Source organism: Oryctolagus cuniculus, chromosome 15 (assembly GCF_964237555.1).
Source record: "Oryctolagus cuniculus chromosome 15, mOryCun1.1, whole genome shotgun sequence".
NCBI lineage: Eukaryota > Metazoa > Chordata > Mammalia > Lagomorpha > Leporidae > Oryctolagus > Oryctolagus cuniculus.
This window is the reverse complement of record NC_091446.1, coordinates 86,113,426-86,141,300: the sequence shown is the minus strand read 5'-3', so window position 1 is coordinate 86,141,300 and position 27,875 is coordinate 86,113,426. Positions and strand designations below refer to the sequence as shown.

The following is a 27,875-nucleotide window of genomic DNA, read 5'->3' as shown; positions in this document are numbered from 1 at the left end:
GTGTGTAGTACCAAGAAATGGAATAATTTTAAAGCATAAAATATCAACTAAGAAATGAATATCAATGAGAGAAATGAGACACAGAAACGTTAATGAACTCTTGAAACCAGTATTAAAAAACTCAGATAACCCAACAGAAAAATAATCCACGCGGGTAAAGAAAAGGCGTGGACTCCAGGAAACTCTCGGGGAACTCTAACTCGGGTGAGGACGTGAACCACCAGCCTCTGTCACAAGATCCCAGCAGGATGAGTGACAGGGAGGCGGGACGTCATCAGAGGCAGGATGAGTGACAGGGAGGCGGGAGGTCATCAGAGGCAGGATGAGTGGCAGGGAGGCGGGACGTCATCAGAGGCAGGATGAGTGGCAGGGAGGCGGGACGTCATCAGAGGCAGGATGAGTGGCAGGGAGGCGGGACGTCATCAGAGGCAGGATGAGTGGCAGGGAGGCGGGGGGTCATCAGAGGCAGGATGAGTGGCAGGGAGGCGGGACGTCATCAGAGGCAGGATGAGTGGCAGGGAGGCGGGACGTCATCAGAGGCAGGATGAGTGGCAGGGAGGCGGGACGTCATCAGAGGCAGGATGAGTGGCAGGGAGGCGGGACGTCATCAGAGGCAGGATGAGTGGCAGGGAGGCGGGACGTCATCAGAGGCAGGATGAGTGGCAGGGAGGCGGGACGTCATCAGAGGCAGGATGAGTGGCAGGGAGGCGGGACGTCATCAGAGAGGGTCCTCACCCCGGGGGGGAGGTCCCGGGAAGATGACGCAGCTTCCGCTCTGAGCCCCAGCCCGGCCTCCATCCGCGCGCGGAGCGCAACCCCCAGCGGCCGCTCCTGCAGGGGCCGTTCTGAATGGCCGAGTCTCCGCCACCTCGCGTGCTCACTGGCTGTGTGCAGGCTCCTGGCAGCTCCGCGCCAACGGCTCTTTTCTCCGCGGCAGCCATTCTCTCTTCCCAGCCCCGACCCGGGAGCGGCCCGGGAGCCTCAGTCCTTGCTGCTCTGTGGACTTCCCTCTCTGCACGACCGACTCCTCAGGAGGACGCCCGCAGGCCTCAGAAACGGAGAATGGTGAGTGTGGGCCCCGTGCCTGAGGCCGCCAGGGTGTGGGCGGGGCCGGCGGCGGGACGCTGGCGTCTTGTCGGTTCCTGCCGCAGCGAGCTGGGCTCCGTCCCCGAGCCTCCGGTCTTCCCGAATTGTGCGGTGAGCCCGGGAGGGCCCTCAGCCAGATTCTGGGGTTGCTGTGTGGGATTCATGCGGGGAGAAGCTGGGAGCGGTGGAGGCCTCCGTCCCACCTCTCCCAGGAGTGACGCGATCCCCGGGTCGGGAAACAGGATCTGATGTCTGCAACACAGTACTCTCAGAGTACTCTCCCTAGGGTCTTTCTGTCTTTATTACAAGTGTAACAGACTGGGTGAGACATACAAAAATCGGTGTGATTTGGCTCAATATTTTTGTCCCAGGTGAGGCAGCATCTGGTGATGGCTTTCTTGTTGGCAGAGGCCCAGGATGGCTCAGAGATCACGTGGCCAAAGACAGGGCGTGCTGGAGACTGATGCAGAGTGGGTTCTACACAGACCCCCTGGAGATTACCACATTAATCCTATGAATGGACTAATATGGACGATTCCTTGCAAAATTTCACTTCTTAATTTAATTGGCATTAAATATCCCCTTGAGTTTCAGAGGGGGATAGACCATGTAATAAAGCACGGTAAGTCTGGAAAAAGCTCTCTCAATGTTCAGATCCCCACCCCACCCCCCAAATACCACTGCCCCCTGAAGTTCATAACACTATCAGCTGTTTGCTCCATGACACATTTTTTTCAGTTTGTGAAAATGCTGTTTTTAAAACAATATTGTCTTTTTTTCCACAGAAAAATCAGTAACCCTTCAAAGTGTTTCTCTATGAACATTTCACATAAGAGAAACAAAGAATGCCTACCTGACACTCCAGTGTAAACAATCTTTGTTCCAGACTGGGTGTTTGCACTAGTGACTAAATTGCTACCTGGGACTCCCATATCCCTATCAGAATTTCCTGATTTGATTACCTGTTCTTCCAATCCAATTTGTAGCTAATGCACACTCTAAGAGGAAGCAGAGTATGGCTCAAGTACTTGGGTCCCAACCACCCACGTGAGAGAAAGGGATTAATTCCAGCCTCCTGGCTTCAGCCTTGTCCAGCCCTGGGTGTTGCAGGCTTGTGGGAGTGAGCCATTGGATGGAAGATCTCTCTATAACTCTACATTTTAAATAAATAGAACTAGATTAATTTTTAAAAATCTTTATACATCTTTCATGTGCGTAAAGTAGATATCTTGAGATTTCCCCTTGGAAACTCCCTTTTCTCTTTCCTTGTCTTGTGTTGTGGATGATGACTAAAGATGGCCCAGTGGGCAGGTACCTAGCATTGTGACGTGTCAGCCCCTGATTCTTCCTAAAAGAAGCAGTAGGAAGGGGAGCATTCAAGGGCCCTCAGCCCAAGTGGCCTGGGGATCTGGTTAACCTGAGTGTGGGGTCCCCTGTGAGCTGTGGGGTAGGGAGGCTCTTTCCCAGAGCTGGTTCTCCTTCACGACCTTTGTGGAAACTTGCTGCCTTTTATGTACACTTTGTCCACTTAGGTAGAAAGTATGTGCCATGACTTGAGTGTTGGATTATTTTGTTATATTGAACCTCTGTTTATTAAATAATATCTGAAAAAAGAATTGAATTCTTTACATATGAATGTAAACATGCACAGTGATTACTCAGGTGAAGAAGGAGTGGGCCTTGGTCAGTTCCGATGTCTTCCTAATCTACCTCTGTCCACAGAGGTGACCAAGTCCTGATTCTTTTTTATATTCTTTATTTCTTAACTTCCATATCACCCAACAGGATTTTGCATATTCAGAATGTTCAAGAGATTGCTATTGGGTATTGTATTATGCTTAAATCATTTGTTCCATCCTTTTCCCTGGTCGTGTATATACATGCTGCTAACTAAGGCTGTGACTCAGCCAATACACTCACTGCTTCAATACACTCACTGGGACTTGCCTTACTTCATGTTTATTTTTTGATGTTGGAGACACTATGCTTCTTGATTTTTGTTCCCCATGTGCTAATTCAGAATAAATTTTTCACATAATGAGAAAATATGGTTAAGTTGTAGGTTGTGGATAAATACAAATTTATCAGGAAGTGTTTGTACAGTAGATAAATTAACTGTGTGCCATTCATTCATGTGTATTTATTTATTTTGTGATTTGCCAACACTTGGAATGGCCTTATTTATTTTTCCAATGTAGCATTCATATGATTACATACTGTTAACTATTAATTACCGTTGTTTGAGTATTTTTCTGTTGTATTTATTTTCACTGATTACTGCTGGTGAATCTGTACTTTTCCTTACAGTTCTATAACCTTGTTTTCCTTACATAGGAAATTTTTAGGGCTACTGGCAAAAGCATTGTTTTCTTGGAGAATGGCCTGCAGTCTTACTGTATAACCCTTGTTACTTAAATCCTGATTAATCTGAAATAGATACCAATCCAGGCTTCACTGGATTGCTGTAATAATGGACTGTTTTTCTGCATATTTTTAGTCTATCTATGTTTATGTTTGTCTTTTTTATTTATTTATTTATTTTTGACAGGCAGAGTGGACAGTGAGAGAGAGAGACAGAGAGAAAGGTCTTCCTTTGCCATTGGTTCACCCTCCAATGGCCACCGCGGCTGGCGCGCTGTGGCCGGCGCACTGTGCTGATCTGAAGGCAGGAGCCAGGTGCTTCTCCTGGCCTCCCACGGGGTGCAGGGCCCAAGCACTTGGGCCATCTTCCACTGCCTTCCCGGGCCACAGCAAAGAGCTGGCCTGGAAGAGGGGCAGCCGGGACAGAATCCAGCGCCCCGACTGGGACTAGAACCCGGTGTGCCGGCACCGCAGGTGGAAGATTAGCCTATTGAGCTGTGGCGCCGGCCTATGTTTGTCTTTTAAATATATATATATATGTGTGTGTGTGTGTGTGTATCTTACATTGACAGAAATTGAATGTATTTAGCACTAAAATGATTTTTGGAAATACTTATATAGTGTTGATATATAAGTCAAGCCAATTACCATGTGTATTACATCATATAATTGTTTTTCATAATGAGGATATTTAAAATCTCATTTCTTAGTTATTTTCCATAGTAGAAACTATTTTTTAAAGGTACTTAACTCATGTGCTTTTTTTCTCTTTTTAAAGATTTTATTTATTTATTTGAGAGGTGGAGTTAAAGACAGAGAGGTAAAGACAGAGAGAAAAGTCTTCCATCCTCTGGTTCACTCCTCAAATGGCTGCACTGGCCAGAGCTGGGCCTGTCTGAAGCCAGGAGCTTCTTCTGGGTTTCCTACATGGGTGTAGGGGCCCAAGCACTTGGACCATCTTCTGTTGCTTTCCCAGGCCATAAGCAGAGAGAGCTGGATCAAAAATGGAGCATCTGGTCCCTGAACCAGCACCCATATGACATGTTGGTGCCTCAGCGCCAGCCCCAATGAAACCCGTTTTCATTAACTATCGTTACCATGTTGTTCAACAGACCTCTTATACTTATTCCTCCTATGCAAATGAAATGAGTTTTTCTTTGACCAAAATGGCCTCAGATCCCCTCTATATGTCTTTATATTTAAATGGTTTTCCATTAGATAACACAGAGTTGAGTCTTGGCTTTAATCTTCCTCTGTCAGTTTCTTTCAATTGTTGTATTTAGTTAATGTACCTTTAAAACAATTATTAATTTAGTTGGATCGATATGTAAAATGCTTCTAATTACTTTATGTCTTTACTTTGTTTAAGAATGTCTTGTTTATGGATTTTTATTTATTTGAAAGACAGAGATTCAAAGACAGAGAGTGAGAAAACTCTTCCATCTGCTGTTTCACTCTTAAAATGCCTTCAACAGCGGTGGCTAGGCCAGGCTAAAGACAGAAGCCAAGAAGTCAATCCAGGTCTCCTATGTGTGGCAGATATCCAAGTACTTGAGCCATCACCTGCTGCCAGGGTATGTATTAGCAGGAGGCTGGATCACAGTTGGCAGCTGGACTCACACCTGGCACTCCAGTATGGGATGTGGTCATAACTGGTGTGTTAACTGCTGCAACAAACACCATGCTTGTGTTGTTTTTAAATTTTGCTAGTTTTCTTTTACTTTATTTATTTATTTTTAAAAATACATTTTATTTGAAAGGCAGAGTTACAGAGAAGCAGAGATGGGGGTGGGGAGACAGGAGCCAGGAGCTTCTTCTGGGTCTCCCAGGTGGGTGCAGGGGCCCAAGGACTTGGACCATTTGTACTGCTTTCCCAGACCATAGCGGAGAGCTGGATTAGAAGTAGAGCATCTGGGTTTCAAACTGGCGCCCATACGGGATGCCAGCACTGCAGGTGGTGGCTTTACCTGCTATGTCACAGTGCCAGTCCCTCGCTTTATTTATTTATTTTTTTAAAGATTAATTTACTTATTTGAAAGAGTTACACATAGAGAGGAGAGGCAGAGAGAGAGAGAAAGAGAGAGAGAGAGAGAGAGGTCTTCCATCTGTTGGTTCACTCCCCAATTGGCCGCAACGGCCGGAGCTGTGCCAATCCAAAGCCAGGAGCTTCTTCCGGGTCTCCCACGTGGCTGCAGGGGCCCAAGGACTTGGGCCATCTTGTACTGCTTTCCCAGGCCATAGCAGAGAGCTGGATTGGAAGTGGAGCAGCCAGGTCTTGAACCAGTGCCCATTATGGGATGCTGGCACTTCAGGCCAGGGCGTTAAACCACTGTGCCACAGTGCTGGCCCCCTTCACTTTATTTTTTTAAAAATGTTTATACATTTATTTTATTTATGAAAGAGAAACACACAGTGAAAAAGAGAAAGAGGTAGATACCTTTTGAAGATTGGCTTCCCAAATGCTTACAAGAAATGGGTCTGGGCCTGGCCAACGACAGAAGCCAGAAACTTAATGTATGTCCCAGATTGAGATGGCAGTGCCATAAGTACTTGATCATCTCCTTCCTTCCAGGTGTATCCTAGCGGAAATTGGAGATGGGAGTGGAGCAAGGACCCATGCTTGTTTTTTTAAATTTTCCCTATTTTTCTTTTTCTTTCTTTCTTTATTCATTTATTTATTTACATAGTATCTGTAATGTATGATGATGGAAGTTAAAAATAGCCTCTTATTGACTATGCCAAATGCCAACACCTCTGTTCTCATTTTAATTGAGATTTCTGTAGGATTCCATTTTCTCTCTTCTATTAGGATATCAGGGATATGTGTTTTGTAAATTGTTTGGGCAATTTCCCTAAAGTTTGCAATGTACATTTTCAGATAACTTCAACCCACTTTTAGATAACATTATACTATTTTTTAGGTAGTGTGAGTGTGGGCACCTTATAATACAGTTCCTCCCTCCTATCCTGTATACAATTTCTGTCATTCCTTTTAGTGATCAGAAGTTGTAATAACCCAGTACATCATTGATATTAGCATTTTAATAAATATTTTAGAATTTTTCTGTTAGGTCATGTGGAAATAAAGTATTTTGTTGTATTTCCATTTAATTGGTTTGAAATACTTTTCTCTTTATGTGATCAGACATCAACATGTATATTGCTCTTTTTTTGTCTGATGAATTCTTTTTTGTAGATTATTTATTTGAGAGACAGAAAAGTCTTACCTACATGTTCACTTTCTAGATGCCCAGAACTACAGTGAGAGGCCATGTCTAAAGTTGGGAGAAAGGAATTCAATCCAGGTTTTCCACATGGGTGGCAGGAATCCAATGACTTGAGCCGTCACCACTGCTTCCCAGTATCTGCCTTAATGTGAAGCTGGAGTCAGGAGGAAGAGCCACAAGTTGAACCCTTACTACTAGGCTAAGCACCAACCCTAAGCCTGTTTTTTAAACTAATCCCGGGTTGAACACCTTGCCTGTAATTGGTCAGCAGTATTAACAATGAGTAAACACTATAAAGTAACTATGTGGTGTGGTGCAGTGTGTTAAGCCACCACTTGGAATATCCACATCTCATATCGGTGTGCCTCAGTCAAGTCCTGGCTACTCCACACTTCCAATCCAGTTTGATGTTAGTGCATCTGGGAGGAGGTAGGTGATGGTCCAAGTACTTGGGTACATTCCACCCACATGGGAGATCCAGAAAGTGTCCCTGGCTCCTGGCTTCAGCCTGGCCTAGACCCATCTCTTGCAGGCCTTTGGGGAACAAACCAGTAGACAGAAGATTTTTGTCTCCTTCTCTGCCACTCTGCCTTTCAACTGAACAAAGAAATCTTAACAAAAACAGTATAACTAGCCTTCCATCTAGGTTCAAGTTTGGTTTTCTTTCTTTCTTTCTTTCTTTTTTTTTTTTTTTTTTTTTTTAAGATTTATTTAGTTATTTGAAAGGCAGAGTCAAAGAGAGGCAGAGAGAGAGAGAGAGAGAGGTCTTTCATCTGCTGGTTCACTTCCCAGATGGCCACAATGTCCGGAGCTGCGCCAACCTGAAGCCAGGAGCCAGGAGCTTCTTCCATGTCTCCCAAGTGGGTACAAGGGCCCAAGGACTTGGGCCATCTTGTACTGCTTTCCCAGGACATAGCAGAGAGCTGGATTGGAAGTGGAGCAGCCAGGTCTCGAACTGGTGCCCATATGGGATGCTGGCATTGCAACCAGCAGCTTTGCCTGCTAAGCCACAGTGCCAGCCCCTCAGGTTTGGTTTTCTAATACTGGCATTTAAAGGATACCAAGTAAACTAATTATAAATCATGTAAGGGTTGAGCTGAAAGTTCACTGGAAAGGCAACCTTGACTTCTTAATCTATAATTAAGGACAATATAATATAGGATCTGTGTCCTATAAGATAATGACTCCTAATTAGTTTTTGTGCTTTGTAAATGGAGTTGTCTCTTAATTTCTTTTTCAGATACCTCATTGTTAGTATATAGGTATTTTAAAATTTTATTTAAATGATTTTTGTTAACATGTACTGCTTGTATATTATTATTTATAATATAGTTATAGTGTATATTATTATGCAGTTTAACATTTGAACACATATATGCAACATAAACTCATCAAGCCAAGCAACTAGCCTTTCCATTTTTTGTGCTTGTTTAGGTCATACCAGCTCATCTCTTCCAGTTCTTTATGCAGTATATCATATCGTGAACTATAGTAACCATGCTGTATTATGGAACACTCAAACTTGCTATTTCTGCATAACTGTATTTTAGTACCTGTTAGCTGATCTCCCTCTCTGTAGATCCCTCACCTTTCCCAATCTAGTAGTTGCAGTTGTAAGTTCAGATACATTATTTTTAAAACTTGCACATGAGAGAGACTACACATGACATTTATTTTTCTATGTCTGGTTTATTTCACTTAATGACTCCAGTTCCATCCATTTTGCAACAAATAACAATATTCTTTTTTCTTTTTTATGGCTGTCCATTCATTTATGGATAGACACTTAGATTGGTTCTGTATCTTGGGTACTCTGACTACTGCTGTAGTGAACATGGAAGGGCAGATATCTCTTTGATATGCTGATTTCATTTCCTTCTGATAACTACCCAGAAGTGGGTTAGCTATGCCATGGGGTAGATTGATTTTATTTTATTTTATTTTATTTTATTTTATTTTATTTTATTTTATTTATTTATTTTTTTTTTGACAGGCAGAGTGGACAGTGAGAGAGAGAGAGACAGAGAGAAAGGTCTTCCTTTGCCGTTGGTGCACCCTCCAATGGCCGCCGCGGCCAGCGCGCTGCGGCCGGCGCACCGCGCTGATCCGATGGCAGGAGCCAGGAGCCAGGTGCTTTTCCTGGTCTCCCATGGGGTGCAGGGCCCAAGCACCTGGGCCATCCTCCACTGCACTCCCGGGCCACAGCAGAGGGCTGGCCTGGAAGAGGGGCAACCGGGACAGAATCCGGCGCCCCGACCGGGACTAGAACCCGGTGTGCCAGCGCCGCTAGGCGGAGGATTAGCCTAGTGAGCCGCGGCGCCGGCCTGATTTTATTTTTGAAGAATGACTATAGTTTTTTCCAGAATGCCCAGACTAATTTGCTTTCTCATCACTGGTGTATAAGGGTTTTCTTCTTTTCCCCTTAACTTAAAAAAATTTTATTTATTTATTTGAAGGCGTTAGAGACACACACACCCAGAGAGAGAGAGAAAGATATCTTCCATCTGAGGATCTGCTGGTTCACTCCCCAAATGGTGACAGTGGTCAAGGCTGGGCTAGCCCAAAGCTAGGAGCCAGAAGCTTCTTCCAGGTGTCTCACATGGGTGCAGGAGCCCAAGTACTTGGGCGATCTTCCACAGCTTTCCCAGGCACATCAGCAGGGAGCTGGATTGGAAGCGAAGCAGTGGAGACTCAAACTGGTGCCCACATGGTATGATGGCACTACAGATAGCAGCTGCTCAGCAATAGTGCCTCCCCATCAAGGGTTTTCTTCAACACCCCATCAGCATTTCTTATTTTTGTCTTTTTGCAGTGAGGAGACACCTCAGTGTGTTTTGATCTGCATTTCCCTAATGACTAGTGATATTAAACATTGTTTCACATATTTGTTGACTATTTGTATTTGTTCTGAGCAATGCACATTCAGGTCCTTTCTCATTCTTAAATATATTGTTTGCTGTTGTTGCTATTATTGTGTAGTTTTCCCGGTTCCATGTATATTCTGGGTATCGGTCCTTTGTCAGATGAATAGTTTGCAAATGTTCTATCCCATTCTGTTGATTATATCTTCACTTGGAATTGTTCCCTTTGTTTTGAGAAATCTTCTTAGTTGATATAAAATTTGTGTATTTGGGCTTTCTTGCCCAAACTTGTGGGATCTTATCCAAAAGCATTGTGTTTTCAGTGTCTTATAGTTTCCTGTCAGTTTTGTTACATTTAGGTCTTACATTTACATGTTTGGCTTACTTTGTATAGGGTAAGGTGTGTGGAGGAAGAGAGTCTAGTTTCAGTCTTCTGCATATGGATGTCCAGTTTCCTTAGGACCATTTAGTGAAGAGATTGTCCTTTCTCTGTTGTATTTTTGAAGGCACTGTAAAGATAATTTTTCCTGTAGATGTGTGCATTCCTTTATGGAACCTCTGTTCTGTTTCATTAGTCCGTGTCTGGTTTTATGCCAGTAGTTACAATACCTCTGTACTATGTCATGAATTCAGATACTGTGACTTGTTCTGTTCTTCAAGATTGCTTTGGTTACTTGGGGACTTTCTGATTCCATATTAATTTTAGGTTTATTTTTTTCTAGTTCTGTGAAGAATTTCATTTGTGTTTTGATGCTAGTTATGTTGAATGTGAAATTATTTTGTGTGGCATGGAAACTTTCTAAATTCTCCCAATCCATGAACATGGGAGTCTCTCTATCTTTCTTGTCTTCAATTCCTTTCATTAGTGTTTTGTGATTTTTCTTCTAGAGGGTTAAACTTATTTTAAGGGTTTTTTTTTTTTGTAGGTATTATGATTTAATTATTATTGTGATTTCTCAATGAACTCAATATTGGCATATAAGGCCGGCGGCACCGTGGCTCACTAGGCTAATCCTCTGCCTGCAGTGCCAACACCCCGGGTTCTAGTCCCAGTTGGGGCACCAGATTCTTTCCTGGTTACTCCTCTTCCACTCCAGCTCTCTGCTGTGGCCTGGGAAGGCAGTGGAGGATGGCCCAAGTGCTTGGGCCCTGCACCGGCATGGGAGACCAGGAGGAAGCACCTGGCTCCTGGCTTCGGATCAGCGTAGCACGCCTGCCGTAGCATCCATGTGGGGGGGGAAAGGAAGACCTTTCTGTCTGTCTCACTTTCTCTCACTGTCTAACTCTGCCTGTCAAAAAAAAAATATTGGCATATAAAAGTACTCCTGATTCTTTTGTTTTCATTTTGTATCTGCAGCATTACTGAATTTGTTTGTCAGTTCTAGCAGTCTCTTGATTGAATCATTAGGTTTCTCCATGTGTAGAATTATGCCATCTGGAAACAAATAATTTTGTTTTTCCCCTATTTGTATGCCTATTTTCTTCACTTGACTACTTCTTTGGCCAAATTTTACAGTGTGATATTGAATGACAATAGTGAGATTGGGCATCCTTGTTTGATTGCATATCTTAAAGGAAATGCTTTAAGCTTCTTTTTGCCATTCAGTAGAATGGGTATTCGTCATATATATGCTTTACTGAGTTTAAATATGCCCCTTCTGTGGATATGCTGCTCACAGTTTTGCTCATAAATCAATTTTAATTTCATTGAATACTTTTCTATATCCATTGAGATGATTATAATGGTTTTTTTTTTTTTTTTTGAAAGAGACAAAGAGAGGTCTTCTACCTGTGGATTCCCTCTGGTTTTGGAGTCAAGGCAGTGCTGGCTTCATAGGATGAGTTTGGAAAAGTTCTCTCCATTTCAATTTTTGAAATAACTTGAGAAAAATTGATGTTAGTCTTTTTGATTAATTTAGTAGAGTTTAGCAGTGAGGCCATTTAATACTGATCTTTCATTTGCAGGCTTTTAATTCCTGATTTCATCTCCTTACTCATTGGTCTATTAAGGTTTTCTATATCTTTCTGGTTCAACTTTGGTAATTTATATGCATCTAGAAAATAACCGTAGCTTCTTGGTTGTCTAATTTGTTTGTTTTTAGTTACTGTTAATAGTTACTGGAGATCAGGGCCAGCACTATGGCGCAGCAGGTTAAAGCCCTGGCCTGAAGCACCGGCATCCCATATGGGCGCCAGTTCTAGTCCCAGCTGCTCCTCTTCCAATCCAGCTCTCTGCCATGGCCTGGGGTAGCAGTGGAAGATGGCCCAAGTCCTTGGGCCCTGCACCTGCTTCAGAGATCCAGATGAAGCTCCTGGCTCCTAGCTTTGGATCGGCATAACTCCGGCCTTTGCAGCCAACTGGGAAGTGAACCAGCAGATGGAAGACCTCTCTCTCTGTCTCTACCTCTTTCTGTAACTCTGTCTTTCAAATAAATAAAATAAATCTTAAAAAAATAGTTACTGGTAATCCATTTTATTTCTATGCTATCAGTTATAATTATTTTTTGTTTTCTTGAGTCTTCAGTTTTTGTCTTAGTCTATCTAAAGGAGTATTAATTTTGTTTCTTATTAAATTTGTTTCTCTTTTCAAAAAAACTGTTCATTTCATTTATCTTTAATGCTGTTTAAGATTATTTTTTGCTTATTTCTACATGGGTGGCAGTGGACCCCTCTACTACCCTCCTATGCACACCAGCAGGGAGCTGGTTTTGCAGTATAGCATCCAGGAATTGAACTGGTACTCATGAGATACTGGCATCACAAGTGGCAGCCTAACCCACCATGCTTCAATGACAGCCCCTCCACTTGAGCTTTTTGCAGTTAGTGTTATTATAGTGTATCCTTTTAAAGTGTTTATTTACTTGGGGGAGAGAGAGAGACATATTAACAGATATTGGATTACTTCACAAATAATGCAGTAGCTTCTTACAGGTCTCCCACATGGGTGCAGGGGCCTAAGGACCTGGGCCATCTTCCACTGCTTTCCCAGGCCATAGCAGAGAGCTGGATCAGAAGAGGAGCAGCCGTGTCTCGAACCAGTGCCCATAAGGGAAGCTGGCGCTTCAGGCCAGGGTGTTAACCCGCTGTGCCACAGCACCAGCCCCTGTCTTTGTATTTTAAAAAAAAATTCATTTATCTGCAAGAGTTACACACACAGAGAGAAGGAGAGACAGAGAAAGAGATCTTCCATCCATGGGTTCACACCCCGGATGGATGCAAGATCAGGGCTTGGCCAGCCCAAAGTCTGGAGCCAGAGTTTCATCCGGGCTTCTCATATGTTTGGCAGGTTCCCAAACACTTGGGCCATCTTCTAATGCTTTTCCTAGGCCATTAGCAGGGAGCTGGATTGGAAGTAGAGCATCTGGGACACTAATTACCACCCATATGGGATGCCAACATCACAGGCAGTGGCTTTACCCACTATTCCACAGTGCTGCTCCAAATTATTTTATTCTTTATTTTTTAGATGTTTGGCCACCTGAAGCCATAGTTATAATTTCTTTCTCAGATAATAGTAATGATCTTCTAGTTGGCTGCAAGAAATTTTGGCAAAGATCCACTGTTTGGTAGTTTGGGAAGGTTGTTTATTTCTCATAGTTCTAATGGTTGATTTCTAATGTCAGATCTGGCTCTCCTGAGGCCTCTCTCCCCATCTCCCTATCTTGCTGTGTCTTCACATGGTATTTCCTCTGTGTGTACCCGTGGTGTGTCTCCTTGTAAGGACATAGGTCAGTTTGAATTAGGGCCTCACACTTAATCTCACTTGACCTTAATTAATAAACATTAATTACCTGCTTAAAGACCCTATTTCCAAATAGAGTCATAGTGATGGTTAGTGCTGCAGAATATGAATTTTAGAGAGACATGCTTCATTTCATAACAGTGGGAAGGTGCTCAGTGGTCTACTCATAGGCAGCCATTTCTGAGGAGGATTTAATTTTTGAAATGAATAGTAGGACTTCTCACAATATTATTTTCACTTTACCTTTGTCAAAACAGGTGCATGCATACACACACATACACACATATACACCTGTATATACATACACATACTAGAATGAGTTTGATGTTTGTACAGGTAAAATCAATACAATAATCCATAAGATGGTGTATTAGCAAACATTAAAAATGATGAAAAATAGAAATAGCAAAATCTGCAATTACAAAGAATAATATCTGTTATTTATAGTTTCTGCAAGATAAACATTGAGGTATGAGAAATAAAAAACTCACCTTATAATACTACAGACCAGTCAACATCAGGGCTGTTTTCCTAAGACCTTAAATTTCAAATTATTGTTACTTAAAACTAATACTTGGTAGGTGCCGCGGCTCAGTAGGCTAATCCTCCACCTAGCGGCGCTGGCACACTGGGTTCTAGTCCCGGTCGGGGCGCCGGATTCTTTCCCGGTTGCCCCTCTTCCAGGCCAGCTCTCTGCTGTGGCCTGGGAAGGCAGTGGAGGATGGCCTAAGTGCTTGGGCCCTGCACCCCATGGGAGACCAGGAGAAGCACCTGGCTCCTGCCTTCAGATCAGCGCAGTGCGCCGGCTGCAGCATGCCAGCCTTGGCGGCCATTGGAGTGTGAAGCAACGGCAAAGGAAGACCTTTCTGTCTCTCTTTCTCACTATCCACTCTGCCCATCAAAACAAACAAACAAAAAACTAATACTTAAGGCTATATCGCAAATAGGAAAGATACATTCCCAAAGCATGAATTATTGTAGCAAAATTTTTAATTCTTGCTTTATATTTTCTCAGCCTTATCTGCTAAATTAGCTACATAGTGACTCATTATGGGATTTTAGGAACTTTGACAACCACTTGAGATAGTTAACCGTTTTTCATACTTATCATCATATTTGTTGTCAACACATGTGCTGAAATTTCCAGTTTATCAAATATGGGGTCACCAATACAGGATTTTTTAAAAATATATATTTATTTATTTGACAGTTACAGAGAAGCAGAGGCAGAGAGAGAAGAGAAATCTTCCATATGGTGGTTCACTCCCAAAATGGCTGCAACACGCAGGAGCCAAGAACTTCTGGATCTCCCACTCAGGTGCAGGGGTGGAAGGAATTGGGCCATCTTCTACTGCTTTTCTAGGCCATAGAGAGCTGGGTTGGAAGTGGAGCAGCTGGGACTCAAACCAGCACCCATATGGGATGCCGGTACTGCAGCTGGTGGCTTTACCTGCTACACCACAGTGTCAGCCCTGATTATAGGATTTAAAATAAAAAACTATACAATATAATGACACAGGTCATCTTAACATTTGCAGTGCCTCCAAGACACATAAGTAATAATGTAATTCATTTGTAAGAGATTGTTACTGTTTTTTTTAGCTAATATGTCATTACTACATGGTAATTATGAACATAATTAATAATTCACTGAACATGCAAGTATTAAAGTTTATTTCCAAGAGGGAATTCTGACGTGACAGTGTGAGCATGTATATGCTCTTTGCAGTAGAATTGATAAGAAATATTTTAAAACAGAATTCTTGTAAAGTTTCTAGAAATGGCCCTAAGTACATAAGTACATATGGCAGATAAAAAAATATTAACAGTATGGGGCCAGCGCTATGGCATAGCAGGTAAAGCCACAGCCTACAGTGCTGGCATCCCATATGGGCGCCAGTTTGAAACCCAGATGCTCTACTTCTAATCCAACTCTCTGCTATGGTCTGGGAAAGCAGTACAAATGGTCCAAGTCCTTGGTCCCCTGCACCCACCTGGGAGACCCAGAAGAAGCTCCTGGCTCCTGGCTTTGGATTGGCGTAACCCCAGCTGTTGCGGACATCTGGAGAGTGAACCATCGGATGGAAGACTTTCTCTCTCTCTGCCTCTCCTCTCTCTATGTAACTGTGAATTTCAAGTAAAAATAAATGAATCTTTAAAAAAATTAACTGTAGGTAATCTAAGACTTTGGAAGAGCAGGGAGACTCAGTTCTATTTGAATCCACATGTGATTCTTCCTCCCCTGTGCAACTGAGAAAACAGGGCTCCCCTTGCTGCCTGCTGCATTTGGCTGGAAAGACATCCTCGTTTCTTGTCTCTAGTTATCTGGTACCAGAAATATGTTCTGGTGAATACTACTAAGAGGCCCAGATTACCCTTGAGTGACAGAAGCTTTATACTGGGTGTGAGAACACTTGGACCCTATCTTGCATTACATGCAACATCCATGGTGGACAGATGTATAGGAAAAGCACATTTGTGGTTGCTTTGGGTTGGAAGTATTGGAAATATGGAGGAAACAGCATAAGAATACTGAGTTTCCTTTTGTATATGTATTTTTAGATGCAAGAACAAAGATGAAGAAGGGAGACAGAGCACCTCTTTATTTTAGTTCACTTCAGGTGAGGCTGTACTGAGTAAAAACTGCTGAAGCAGGCATGGTAGCACAGTTGGATAAGCCATTGATTGTGGTGCCCACATCCCCGTCAAAGGGTCAGTTCAGGTCCTTGCTACTGTGCTTCGAATTCAGCTTTCTGTTAATGTGCATGAAAGGCCACAGATGATATTCCATACTTGGGTTTCTGCTGTGCATATGGGAGACCTGGATGGAATTCCTTAATCGTGATTTTGGCCTGACCCAGTTCTAAATGTTATGGACATTCGGGGAGTGAACCAGAAGATGAATTCTCTTATCTCTGCAGTTCAAATTAATTAATCAGTTTTTTAAAACTTACAAAGCTGGGAGCTGGGAACTCACCTAGGTCTCCAATATGTCTCACATTTTCTGATTCACTTGAGACCCTGCCTTTTGGATGGTGTGGTTCCGGGGTGGGCGTTAGCAGGAAAGTGGAATCAAATCTGTTGTGTAGCTGGGACTCCAACTCGAGCAGTCTTGGATGTCTTAATCCCAAGCAGCATCTTAACCTCTAGGGCTGCCTCACCTTTTTTCTTTGAGGTAATAAAATGGGCTCTGAAATTGACTGGTGATGATCACATATAACTGAAAAAACAATGAATTCTATGTGTACTTTTCTTTAAAAAAAGATGTATGTATTTGAAAGGCAAGGTTGCAGAGAGATAGGGAAGAAACAGACTGAGGTTTTCCATCTGCTGCTTCACTCGCCCAAATGCCTGCAGTAGTCAGGAGCTGCAACTCCATCTGCATTTCCCAAGTGGCAGGGGCCCAACCACTTGAACCATCTTCTGCTGCTTTCCCAGGCATCTTAGCAGGGAGCTGGTTAAGAAGTGGAGCAGCCAGACTCACAACTGTGCCCATATGGGAAGCCAGCATTGTGGGGGATGGCTTAACCCACTGCACCACAACACCATTCCCTGTATGTGTACTCGTAATGAATGAATTGCATAATACATGATTTATATTAATATCAGTTCTGCTTATTCATTGAATTCATGAATTCATACCTATTCAATGAATACATGTATTCATTCATGTCAGTTGTGCTACTTAAGAAAGTAATATGATTTCCAACTAATTGTAAATATGCTGCATTGAATTTTTCACACTTATATGCGGTAGCTAATATTGTAATATTAAAAGTCAAATCCATATTAATATGATTTTCCTCTGCAGTCTGCATTGCATATTTATATGCTGATGTTTATATAAATGCAATAAGTGGTCTAGCAAATAAACTAGGTGAATGACAGTGATTAATTCAGGATCATGGTATTGTGAGGAAAGATATTAATCTTGTCTGTATGCCTTTTTTTTTTTTTTTTTTTTTTTTGACAGAGTGGACAGTGAGAGAGAGAGACAGAGAGAAAGGTCTTCCTTTTCCGTTGGTTCACCCCTCAGTGGCCACTGCGGCTGGTGCGCTGCAGCCGGCGCACTGCGCTGATCTGAAGCCAGGAGCCAGGTACTTCTCCTGGTCTCCCATGTGGGTGCAGGGCCAAAGGATTTGGGCCATCCTCCACTGCCTTCCCAGGCCACAGCAGAGAGCTGGACTGGAAGAGGAGCAACTGGGACTAGAACCTCGTGTGCCGACACCACAGGCGGAGGATTAGCCTATTGAGCCATGGCAGCGGCCGTCTGTATGCCTTTTTAAAAATATGATGTTGGCCGGCACTGCGGCTCACTAGGCTAATCCTCCGCCTTGTGGTGCCGGCACACCGGGTTCTAGTCCCGGTCGGGGTGCCAGATTCTGTCCCGGTTGCCCCTCTTCCAGGCCAGCTCTCTGCTGTGGCCAGGGAGTGCAGTGGAGGATGGCCCAAGTGCTTGGGCCCTGCACCCCATGGGAGACCAGGATAAGTACCTGGCTCCTGCCATCGGATCAGCGCGGTGTGCCAGCCGCAGCATGTCGGCCGCGGTGGCCATTGGAGGGTGAACCAACGGCAAAGGAAGACCTTTCTCTCCGTCTCTCTCTCTCACTGTCCACTCTGCCTGTCAAAAAAAAATATGATGTAAATTAATACAAAACAAAATATGGTCAGGCACTGGAGTTTCCTCACTATATATTTTTACTTGTGATGAATCAGAAATGATCAAACTTAGGTGCTACCATTGTTGTAGAGTAGTTTAAGGCACTGCTTGTGATTGCTGGCATTTCATATTGGAGGGCCAGTTGGAGGCCTGGCTACTCTGCTTCTGAACCAGATTCCTGCTAATGTGCCTGGGAAGGCAAGTGGAAGATGGCACAAATACCTGGGTCCCTGACACCCAAGTAAAAGAACCCAGATAGGGATCCTCACTACTGGCTTTGTCCTGGATACACACTTGGCTGTTGCCGCTATTTGGGGATTAGACAAGCAGAAGAAAAATATCTCTGTCTCTCTTGCTTCCAAATAAATAAGCAAATCTTAGGAAAAAATAAAAGACTAACCTCATGTCATAATCCTTGTGGGAGCCTTATCCCATTCTCTGGCTATCACCTCCTTTATCTTTACCACAGGGACTATTCCTCTTCATTCAGTACAAATTAATCACTAGAACTCTTGTCACTGATTGAACACAAAATTCGGGGCTCCAATCATTACATGGAAGTTACACCTAAGAGACAGAAAAATGGGTTGCTTACTACTCCTTAATTATCAGTGAGTATGGGCTTGTTACTTTTTCTCTTGTCAGGACTCCTCTTCGATCCCATATCTCTAGTCCCTGTAGGAACAGCTTCTGCTAGTAGAGGTACATGTTAACAAGAGGGGACAATTTTGAGAAAGGACATGAGGACCTACTACTTCATGGTGCCAAGTTAGGTCATCGATCCCTGTAAGTTCATTTTTCATTTCTAGTAATAAGGCATTGATACTTAACATTTCAGGCACGATTACCTCAAGGGTACCTAGCCTTGGAAGCTCAAGACTGAGGTTCCTGCATTATAAGACTTTGGAAGTTTTGTATTTGCACAATGATGTACCCATCTTAAAATCCATAATTTTATTTCAGTATATGCACTAGAAGAGTTCTCCCAGTTGTCCCTGGATGCATTACCAAGCATTTTAACAGATGAGAGCAAGCATCTTTTTAGAGGGATAGGCCTGAGTTGCAGTAGCAATATTAACTTCTTATTCAGATATCTTTAGTAGAATCATTTTTACTTTCTTCATGGTTTAAGCAAGCATCTGTAACACATAGATACATGTTCTTAATTATCAGCTAAAAATGAAATTAAATGTGGTGATAGTTATCCAACACTGTGCCCACATTGAAATTTCTCTAATAGCACATCTCTTATAGATGTGAGTTTGTCAAACCAAGAATTAATCTTAGTATTCCACATGAATGGAGATGAAGTCAGACGCACCATGTCTGACAGCAAGGCTGAACACCTAAGAATTACACAGGTCATTCTTATTTCCTAATGGAGGGGTGCAGAGGCTTGTGTGAAATATCATCTTCCTGTGCCATGACCACCACCACAGAGCCAAGGAAAGGTTTTTCAGGTTTCTTCTGAGCATGGTGAGTGAGCATCCTGCCCACTCCTGCCTTCTCAGGAATTCCAGGCCCTGCAGCTATCCTGTTGCTCCATGGGTTCCATTCTGCATTCCTGAAGGATAGTTCCTGGGGGAAAGGTGGGGCCTCACAGGCAGCAGTGACTCCTTGGGAGTGGGTGGGATGTATGTTCTCCACTTGTTGAGAACAGAAACATCGTGGTTCTCAGGTGGGTGAGTCCTGACATTCAGGTGTAAGCCGCAGGCCCTGGTCTGTTGGGGAGGACACACTGGCAAAGAATTCTCAGATCTGGAATCAGGGAAGGTCCACCATGGCTTGTGTTTCAGGTGATTATATTGTCAGAAGCCAAGGGTGGTCTTTCAGATGTGCAGGCACTGAGTCCAGAAGCTTCACAAATGAAGTGGTTAGTCCAAGATTGCAATGAGGCAAGGGGAGTCTGTGTATTTCATGAGCAAGGAGGTGTGTGGTATGAGTCTAGTTTGAACTCAGCCACTGTAGGTCCTGTTACTGACCTGTATGACATGGGTTTATCCATCTGTAGCATAGAGGCATCCACAGTACCCAGTTAATGCCCCACATTCCAGCAAAATAAGTTGAAGTGTATGCATCCTCTCTTACTATGGAATAGTTGTACTTTGGGGTTTTATGGTGCCTCCTCAGAACTGAGCCTTTTGTTGCTTCCTGTGTGTAGCCTGCTCACTATCCTGCTTTAAGTTTGTAGAAGTTTGTACACAATCTAGTTTTCAAAGAAAATGGGTTCTAAGAGGGAGATGAGTGTACTGGACAATGGTTCTGTCTTCCTAACAAAGCAGTTTATGCTGAATGAAGACTTAGACTGCATGAATAGGAATCCACCAGAAGGAACAGCTCCTCTGTCCCAAACTCTGTCTAGTGCTTCACAGTAGAGGCAAAGGAGTCCCAGAAAGGTGAACACCCTAGCTTTGCATGGCCCAGCAATTACTGATTCTACTACACAGAAGGATCAAGATTTGAGTGAGTGACACTACGTCACTTCATCTCTAGTCTATTGAAGAATATGGGAAGTTTTCTGTGAACTGTAAGGGAGATGTGAGTTGAGAGGGATAGTCAAGGGTCCCGAAAATGTTACCTTTTGGAATGTTCTTGTAGGTTAAGTCCTATATATGCCACAGCGCTGGCCCCATCACCCAGGTATTTTTTTTAAAAGATATTTATTTGAAAGTCAGAGTTACACAGAGAGAAGGAGAGGCAGAGAGAGGGAGGGAAGGAGAGAGGGAGAGAGACAGAGAATCTTCCATGAGGTTCATTCCTCAATTGGCGCAACGGCCGGAGCTGCGCCAATCCAAAGCCAGGAGCCAGGCACTTCTTCCAGATCTCCCATGCGGGTGCAGGGGTCCAAGGACTTGGGCCAACTTCTACTGCTTTCCCAGGGCATAGCAGAGAGCTGGATAGGAATTGGAGCAGCTGGGTCTCAACTGGTGCCCATATGGAATGCCGGCACTGCAGGCAGTGACTTAACACGCTATGCCGCAGTGCCGCCCCCACACCCAAGTATTTTTTATGTGCTGATTTTAATGATAGCAAAATGTTTCTTCCTATGGTATATTTCAGTTTAACAATTTTTTTTGCAATACATTATGGAATAAGTAGCAAATAAATGTTTTCAGTATCTTAGTGATAATCTGTATGTAATTTCTGCCAATTAGTAGAATTATGAATGCTCTTTCAAGGAGTTCTTTCGTGCCCTCTTTCATTCATTAAGTGCTATTCCTGCACAGAGAGACTGATTATTTTTGTTTCCTCATCTGATGTGTGTGTTATCTCTGTCATGTCTGCATTTATCTCTGTCATGATCTGGCTTAGCACAGTAGGATCTGGGAGCAAGCCAGACCAGGTCTCTCACAACTCCTTCCATTCATCTTCTGTTCCAAGGATAATTCTACGGACTTCTTCATGTTTCCAAAAGCAAAGAAAATGAATACACCTTCAGTAAGTTGTTTACTTACTTATTCCTCAGCTTATTTTACATTGTATTTTACAAGTTGTATGGGGGTTTGTTAATTTAAACAGAAGAGTAAAAGTAATTATAATTCAGAGAATATAGTAGTTTTCATGGTTATAAGACATTAGAGCCATCGAAGCTGATTGAAATTGGTCTCTGATCTTTCTGATACCATAATGAAAAGACATACTACATGTTTCAAATTGAGACTTAGACTTTGATAAATTCCTGTAGGATATGAAGTCTGAAATATCATTTATTGGTCATATAGATGACACAGAGGACGTGGTTTAGTACCAACCTGGAAATAAAAACTCAGCATTCTATCATGGTTAAGAATTACCCAGATCTAAACGCAAATCAGCAAATAAGATTTCTCTGGAATTGCTGAAGTAGTGTGATCCTCAGTACCTGCTAGGAGGTGGTGCTAGATTCATAGATTGTACCAAGGATGTGAAGAGGACAAAATCTACTGCATGTTCTTAATTCGTTCAATTATTTATTTATGTGAAAGAGTTAGAGAGCGAAAAGGACAGAGAGAGTGAGAGAGATCTTCCTTCTGTTGGTTCACTCCCCCAAATGACCACCTTGGCCATGACTGGGCCTGGTGGAAGCCAGGAGCTTCATCTAGGTCTCCAACATGGGTACAAGGGCCTAAGTACTTTCCCAGGCACAACAGCAGGGAGCTGGATTGGAAATGGAGCAACCAGGAATTAAACTGGCACTCATATGGGATGCCAGTGTCACAGGCTGCAGTTTAGTATAGTGTGGCACAAAGCCAGCCCCATCTGAAAATTCATACTCTTCTATTCTACCAGACATTTAAAGAAAAACTAACTCCAATACTTCTCAAACATTTCAGAACAATTGAAAAAGAGGGAATCCTCCCAAATTCTTTTTATGAAGCCAGCATCACCTTAATTCCTAAGCTGGAAAAAGATGCAGCATTGAAAGAGAATTACAGACCAATATCCCTGATGAACATAGATGCAAAAATCCTCAATAAAATTCTGGCCAATAGAATGCAACAACACATCAGAAAGATCATCCACCCAGACCAAGTGGAATTTATCCCTGGTATATGTAGGGATGGTTCAATGTTCGCAAAACAATCAATGTGATACACCACATTTAACAGACTGCAGAAGAAAAACCATATGATTATCTCAATAGATGCCGAGAAAGCATTTGATTAAATACAACACCCTTTCATGATGAAAACTCTAAGCAAACTGGGTATGGAAGGAGCATTCCTCAATACAATCAAAGCAATTTATGAAAAACCCACGGCCAACATACTATTGAATGGGGAAAAGTTAGAAGCATTTCCACTGAGATCTGGTACCAGATAGGGATGCCCACTCTCACCACTGCTATTCAATATAGTTCTCGAAGTTTTAGCAGAGCTGTTAGGCAAGAAAAAGAAATTAAAGGGATACAAATTGGGAAGGAAGAACTCAAACTATCCCTCTTTGCAGATGATATGATTCTTTATTTAGGGGATCCAAAGAACTCTACTAAGAGACTATTGGAACTCATAGAAGAGTTTGGCAAAGTAGCAGGATATAAAATCAATGCACAAAAATCAACAGCCTTTGTATACACAGGCAATACCATGGCTGAGGAAGAACTTCTAAGATCAATCCCATTCACAATAGCTACAAAAACAATCAAATACCTTGGAATAAACCAAGGACGTTAAAGATCTCTACGATAAAAATTACAAAACCTTAAAGAAAGAACAAATGTTCAAGATCACTAGCAATCAGGGAAATGCAAATCAAAACCACAATGAGGTTTCACCTCACCCCAGTTAGAATGGCTCACATTCAGAAATCTACCAACAATAGATGCTGGAGAGGATGTGGGGAAAAAGGGACATTAACCCACTGTTGGTGGGAATGCAAACTGGTAAGGCCACTATAGAAGTCAGTCTGGAGATTCCTCAGAAACCTGAATATAACTCTACCATACAACCCAGCCATACCACTCCTTGGAATTTACCCAAAGGAAATTAAATTGGCAAACAAAAAAGCTGTCTGCATATTAATGTTTATTGCAACTTAATTCACAATAGCTAAGACCTGGAACCAACCCAGATGCCCATCAACAGTAGACGAGGTAAAGAAATTATGGGACATGTACTCTATAGAATACTATACAGCAGTCAAAAACAGTGAAATCCGGTCATTTGCAACAAGATGGAGGAATCTGCAAAACATTATGCTGAGTGAATTAAGCCAGTTCTAAAGGGACAAATATCATATGTTCTCCCTGATCAATGACAACTAACTGAGCACCAAAGGGGAAACCTGTTGAAGTGAAATGGACACTATGAGAAACAGTGACTTGATCAGCTCTTGTCTTGAGTGTTGATATACAATGTAATACTTTATCCATTTTAGTATTTTTTCTTTGGTTTGTTCTAGTACTATTGGTTGAACTCTGTAATTAACACACAATTATTCTGAGGTATTTAAATTTTAACTAAAAAGTGATCCCTGTTAAATATAACAGTGGGAATAAGAGAGGGAGGAGATGTATAATTTGGGACATGCTCAATCAGACTTGCCCCAAATGGTGGAGTTAGAATCATGCCAGGGGATTCCAGTACAATCCCATCAAGGTGGCATATACTAATGCCATCTCACTAGTCCAGGTGATCAATTTCAGTTCACAGTTGATCACACTGATAGGTCTAAGAGTCAAAGGGATCACACAAACAAGACTAGTGTCTGCTAATACTAACTGATAGAATCAAAAAGTGATAGAACGATCCATCATGGGAAGCGAGATACTGAGCAGACTCATAGAATGGCAGATGTCCTAAATATCACTCTGGCCTCAGAATCAGCCCTTAAGGCATTCGGATCTGGCTGAAGAGCCCACGAGAGTATTTTAGGCATGGAAAGCCAAGACTCCCTGGAAAAAAAAAAAGAAGACCTAAATGGAAGATCTTTGTGAGTGAGATCCCAGTGGAAAGAACGGGGCCATAAAAGAAGGAGGTACCTTTCTATGAAGGGAGGAGAGAACTTCCACTTTGACTATGACCCTGTCGGAATAAGATCGAAGTCGGCAAACTCAAAAGGCATCCATAGCCTTGGCAACTCATGACTAGAGCCTGGGGAGATTACTGACACCATAAACGAGTGTCAAATTGTTAAGTCAACAACAGGAGTCACTGTGTACTTACTCCTCATGTGGGATCTATCCTTAATGTGTTGTCCAATGTGAAGTAATGCTATAACTAGTACTGAAACAGTATTTTACACTTTGTGTTTCTGTGTGGGTGCAAACTGATGAAATCTTTACTTAATATATACTAAATCAATCTTCTCTATATAAAGATAATTGAAAATGAATCTTGATGTGAATGGAATGGGAGGGGTGCAAGTGGGAGGGAAATTATGGGAGGGGGGAAAGCCATTGTAATCCGGAAACTGTACTTTAGAAATTTATATTTACTAAATAAAAAAAAAAGTAAAAAACAAAACAAAACAAAAAAAAACAGAAAAAAAAATTCATACTCTTTTTCTCAACCTGAGCTCACTAATGGTTCCTTGTCTTTTTCTTTAAATTCCACTTATCATCTTTATCATCACTCATCTAATATTCCATGTGCTCTCCAAATCATGTCACCTTGAAATTCTGCTTGACAGATTTATCTCTCAGTGGTCTGACGCTCCTGTTTTCCTCCAGCTTTGGCCTTTTCTACGGTCTTCAGACACATTTTCTACTCTCTGTTGAATACTTCTTTGTAGCTTTCCCAATGGCATCTCAAGCTCAACAAGCCTAAAATGAAAATCAAAGCGTTTTTTTTTTTATTATTTGAAAGTCAGAGTTACACAGAGAGAGAAAGAAAGACCAGAGAGAGAGAGGTCTCCCATCCTCTGGTTCACTCCCCAGTTGGCAGCAATGGCTGGAGCTGGCTAGATCTGAAGCCGGGAACCAGGAGCTTCTTCCAGGTCTCCCATGCGGGTACAGGGGCCCAAGGGCTTGGGCCATTTTCTATTGCTTTCCCAGGCCATAGCAGAGAGCTAGATCAGAAGTGGAGCAGCTGAGTCTCGAACCAGTGCCCCTATGGGATGCCGGCACTACAGGCAGCAGCTTAACCTGCTATGCCACAGTGACAGCCCTTCTTTTCTCCTTTATACCTGTAAGGTGTTACTACCAGTTAACCTTGACCCACATTACCAAAATGGGTTTTTTCCCTGGACGTCTCCCTTTCTCTCATGTCTAGTTTCATCATGCATGAAAACCTGTTAAATCTATTTCCTTATTTTTAAATCCTTATTCTAATGCTTACATGCAGTGTGTAAAAATGAGTAGCTGCTATTCATTAAAAACAAAAAATTCTTTTTTATATTGAAAATTTTATTCTTGTCAATAATTGGAAATAATATATTGGCTCAGTGATAAGCTTTGATCCCTCCTGAGATGTATTGGCCCAAAGGATTTGGTGGGAGAGAACATTCAGGAATTAGAGAGTTACATGTGATCCAATGTCAAGGCAAACATAAAGACCTGAAAGAGAAGACACCTTTATTTAATAATTTTAATTATTATTATTATTAAATTACTAAATTATTTAATTATTGAAATAATTTTTATTAAATAATTTACCTTCAGGGATTGGCCTTTGGCACAAAAGATTAAGTTGCCTCTTAGGATGCCCACACATTGTCTGATTTGGGTTCCTGATACTCTGCTTCTCATCCATCTTCCTGTTAATGTGCTTCCTGGGAAGCAAGAAATGATGGCCAAAGTGCTTTAATTTCTGCTAGCACATAGGAGACCTAATCAAAATCCAGTCTTCTGGTTTTGGCCTGGCTCAGCTCTGGCTAATAGTGAGCATTTGTGGAGTAACCAGATGGAAGATCTTTGTGTCTCCCTCTCTCTCTCTCTCTCTCCCCCTCTCTCTAGCCTCTCTGTTTCTCTGTTTTCCAAATAAAATGAAAATAACTTCAAAAAATATACCCCCAGCTTCTTCTGAATCCATTTGGAGCTTGTGGGTTTAAATCCTAAATCTGCTTCGAATTCCTGCTTCCTGCTAATGTAGACTCTAGAAGACTACAGGTGATTCTTCAAGTACTTGGTCCCTACTACCAACAAGGGATACCAGATTGAATTCCAGACACTTGTCTTCAGACTGAGCCTGCCCTGGCCTTTGTGGGCATTTGGGGAATAAACCAACACAAGTTCTGTCTGTCTCTATTGACTATCTCTGTACCTGTGTCACCCTCTCTATCTCCCTCCTATGCCTTTAAATTTAAATATGTAAGTAAATGATTTTAAATATAACTTGTACCTTTTGCTCATATATATGTATATGCTTTTTTCTACAGTTTACACTAATACCAAATTGTATGTTTCTAGCTCAAAGATGATTTGTGCAGTTTTTTTTTAAAGATTTATTTGAGAGACAGAGTTAGAGAGAGAAGGAGAGACAGAGAGAGAAATCTTCCATCTGCTGGTTCACTCCCCAAGTGGTCATGATAGCTGTGGCTGGGCCTGGCCAAGGCCGGGAACCTGGAGCTTCCTCCTGGTCTCTCATGTGGGTGCAGGGGCCCAAGCACTTGAGCCATCTTCCACTACTTTCTCAGGCCATAGCAGAGAGCTGGATCTGAGGTGGAGCAGTCAGGACTCAAGCTGGCGCCCATATGAATGCCAGTGCTGCATCCTGCTGAGCCACAGCACTGGCTCTGATTTATGCAGTTTTAATTGTTGTGTTGCATTATTTCATATATTAACTTCAAAATGAGTAATGGAAAACAGATAAGTGCATCAGTCATAGCAATGATTATGGATGAGGACTCTGCAAAAACAAGCTTGTTTAAAAACAAGCATTTTATTGTGATAAAAAGCATAACCTAATACTGGATAGTTTTTAAAAAAAATTAAAGTTTTTTTATTTGAAAGGCAGAGTTACAGAGAAACAATGGCAGGAGAGAGAAAGAGAGAAACAGAGAGTGAGAGAGAGAGAAAATCTTTTATTTGCTGGTTCACTCCCCAAATCGCCACAGTTGCTGGACCTGGGCCAGGCTGAAACTAGGAGCCCAGAGCTTCTTCTGGGTCTCCCAAATGGGTTCAGGGGCCCTAGCCCTTCAGATTTCTTCTGCGGTTTTCTGAGGTGCATTAACAGGGAGCTGGATCAGAAGTGGAGCAGCTGGGTCTTGAATTGGAGCCCATATGGGATGTTGGCATCGCAGGTGGAGGCTTAATGTGCTACACTACAATGCTGGCCCCAACACAGGACATTTTAAAGCGTACATTTCAGTGGTATTAAGCATATTCATATTCATTTGCAAGCATTACCACCATCCATATATAGAACTTTGTGTGCATTAAAGACTAAATCCTATTCCCCTCTACCACAGACCCTGGCAGTCACTACTCTTCTTTATCTCGATGAATTTCTCTCTTCTAGCAACCTCATTTATATGGGATAATGAAATATTTGTAAACCACATATTGTAGAAGTTGTGGT

The 27,875-nt window shown here is 42.4% G+C and overlaps 1 protein-coding gene and 1 long non-coding RNA gene across 25 annotated transcripts in view; one reads left to right on the top strand and one right to left on the bottom strand.

Annotated features, from left to right (window-relative positions):
• Window positions 1-694: 694 nt before the first annotated feature.
• LOC100358028 (zinc finger protein 717) overlaps window positions 695-27,875 on the top strand; it is a 46,821-nt gene continuing 19,640 nt past the window's right edge. For 2 of the 24 annotated variants that reach the window (XM_070058178.1, XM_070058179.1), the window contains exons 1-2: window positions 929-1,065; window positions 4,856-5,021. Coding sequence is in view for 15 of the 24 variants with exons in the window: in XM_051823141.2 (XP_051679101.2) it covers window positions 850-1,065; window positions 1,495-1,708; window positions 4,852-5,021; window positions 21,319-21,375 (657 nt within the window). In the remaining 9 variants the exon portion in view is untranslated. Of the gene's footprint in view, window positions 1,066-1,457; window positions 1,709-4,851; window positions 5,022-15,839; window positions 15,899-18,582; window positions 18,724-21,318; window positions 21,376-27,875 lie in introns of those variants that run through there. The other 22 variants (XM_051823141.2, XM_070058163.1, XM_070058168.1 and 19 more) reach the window with 22 other exon arrangements.
• Window positions 21,053-27,875, bottom strand: part of LOC138845433 (uncharacterized) — a 53,550-nt gene continuing 46,727 nt past the window's right edge. The window contains exon 2 of the long non-coding RNA XR_011382685.1: window positions 21,053-25,180. This is a non-coding gene — a long non-coding RNA (uncharacterized lncRNA). The remainder of the gene's footprint in view (window positions 25,181-27,875) is intronic.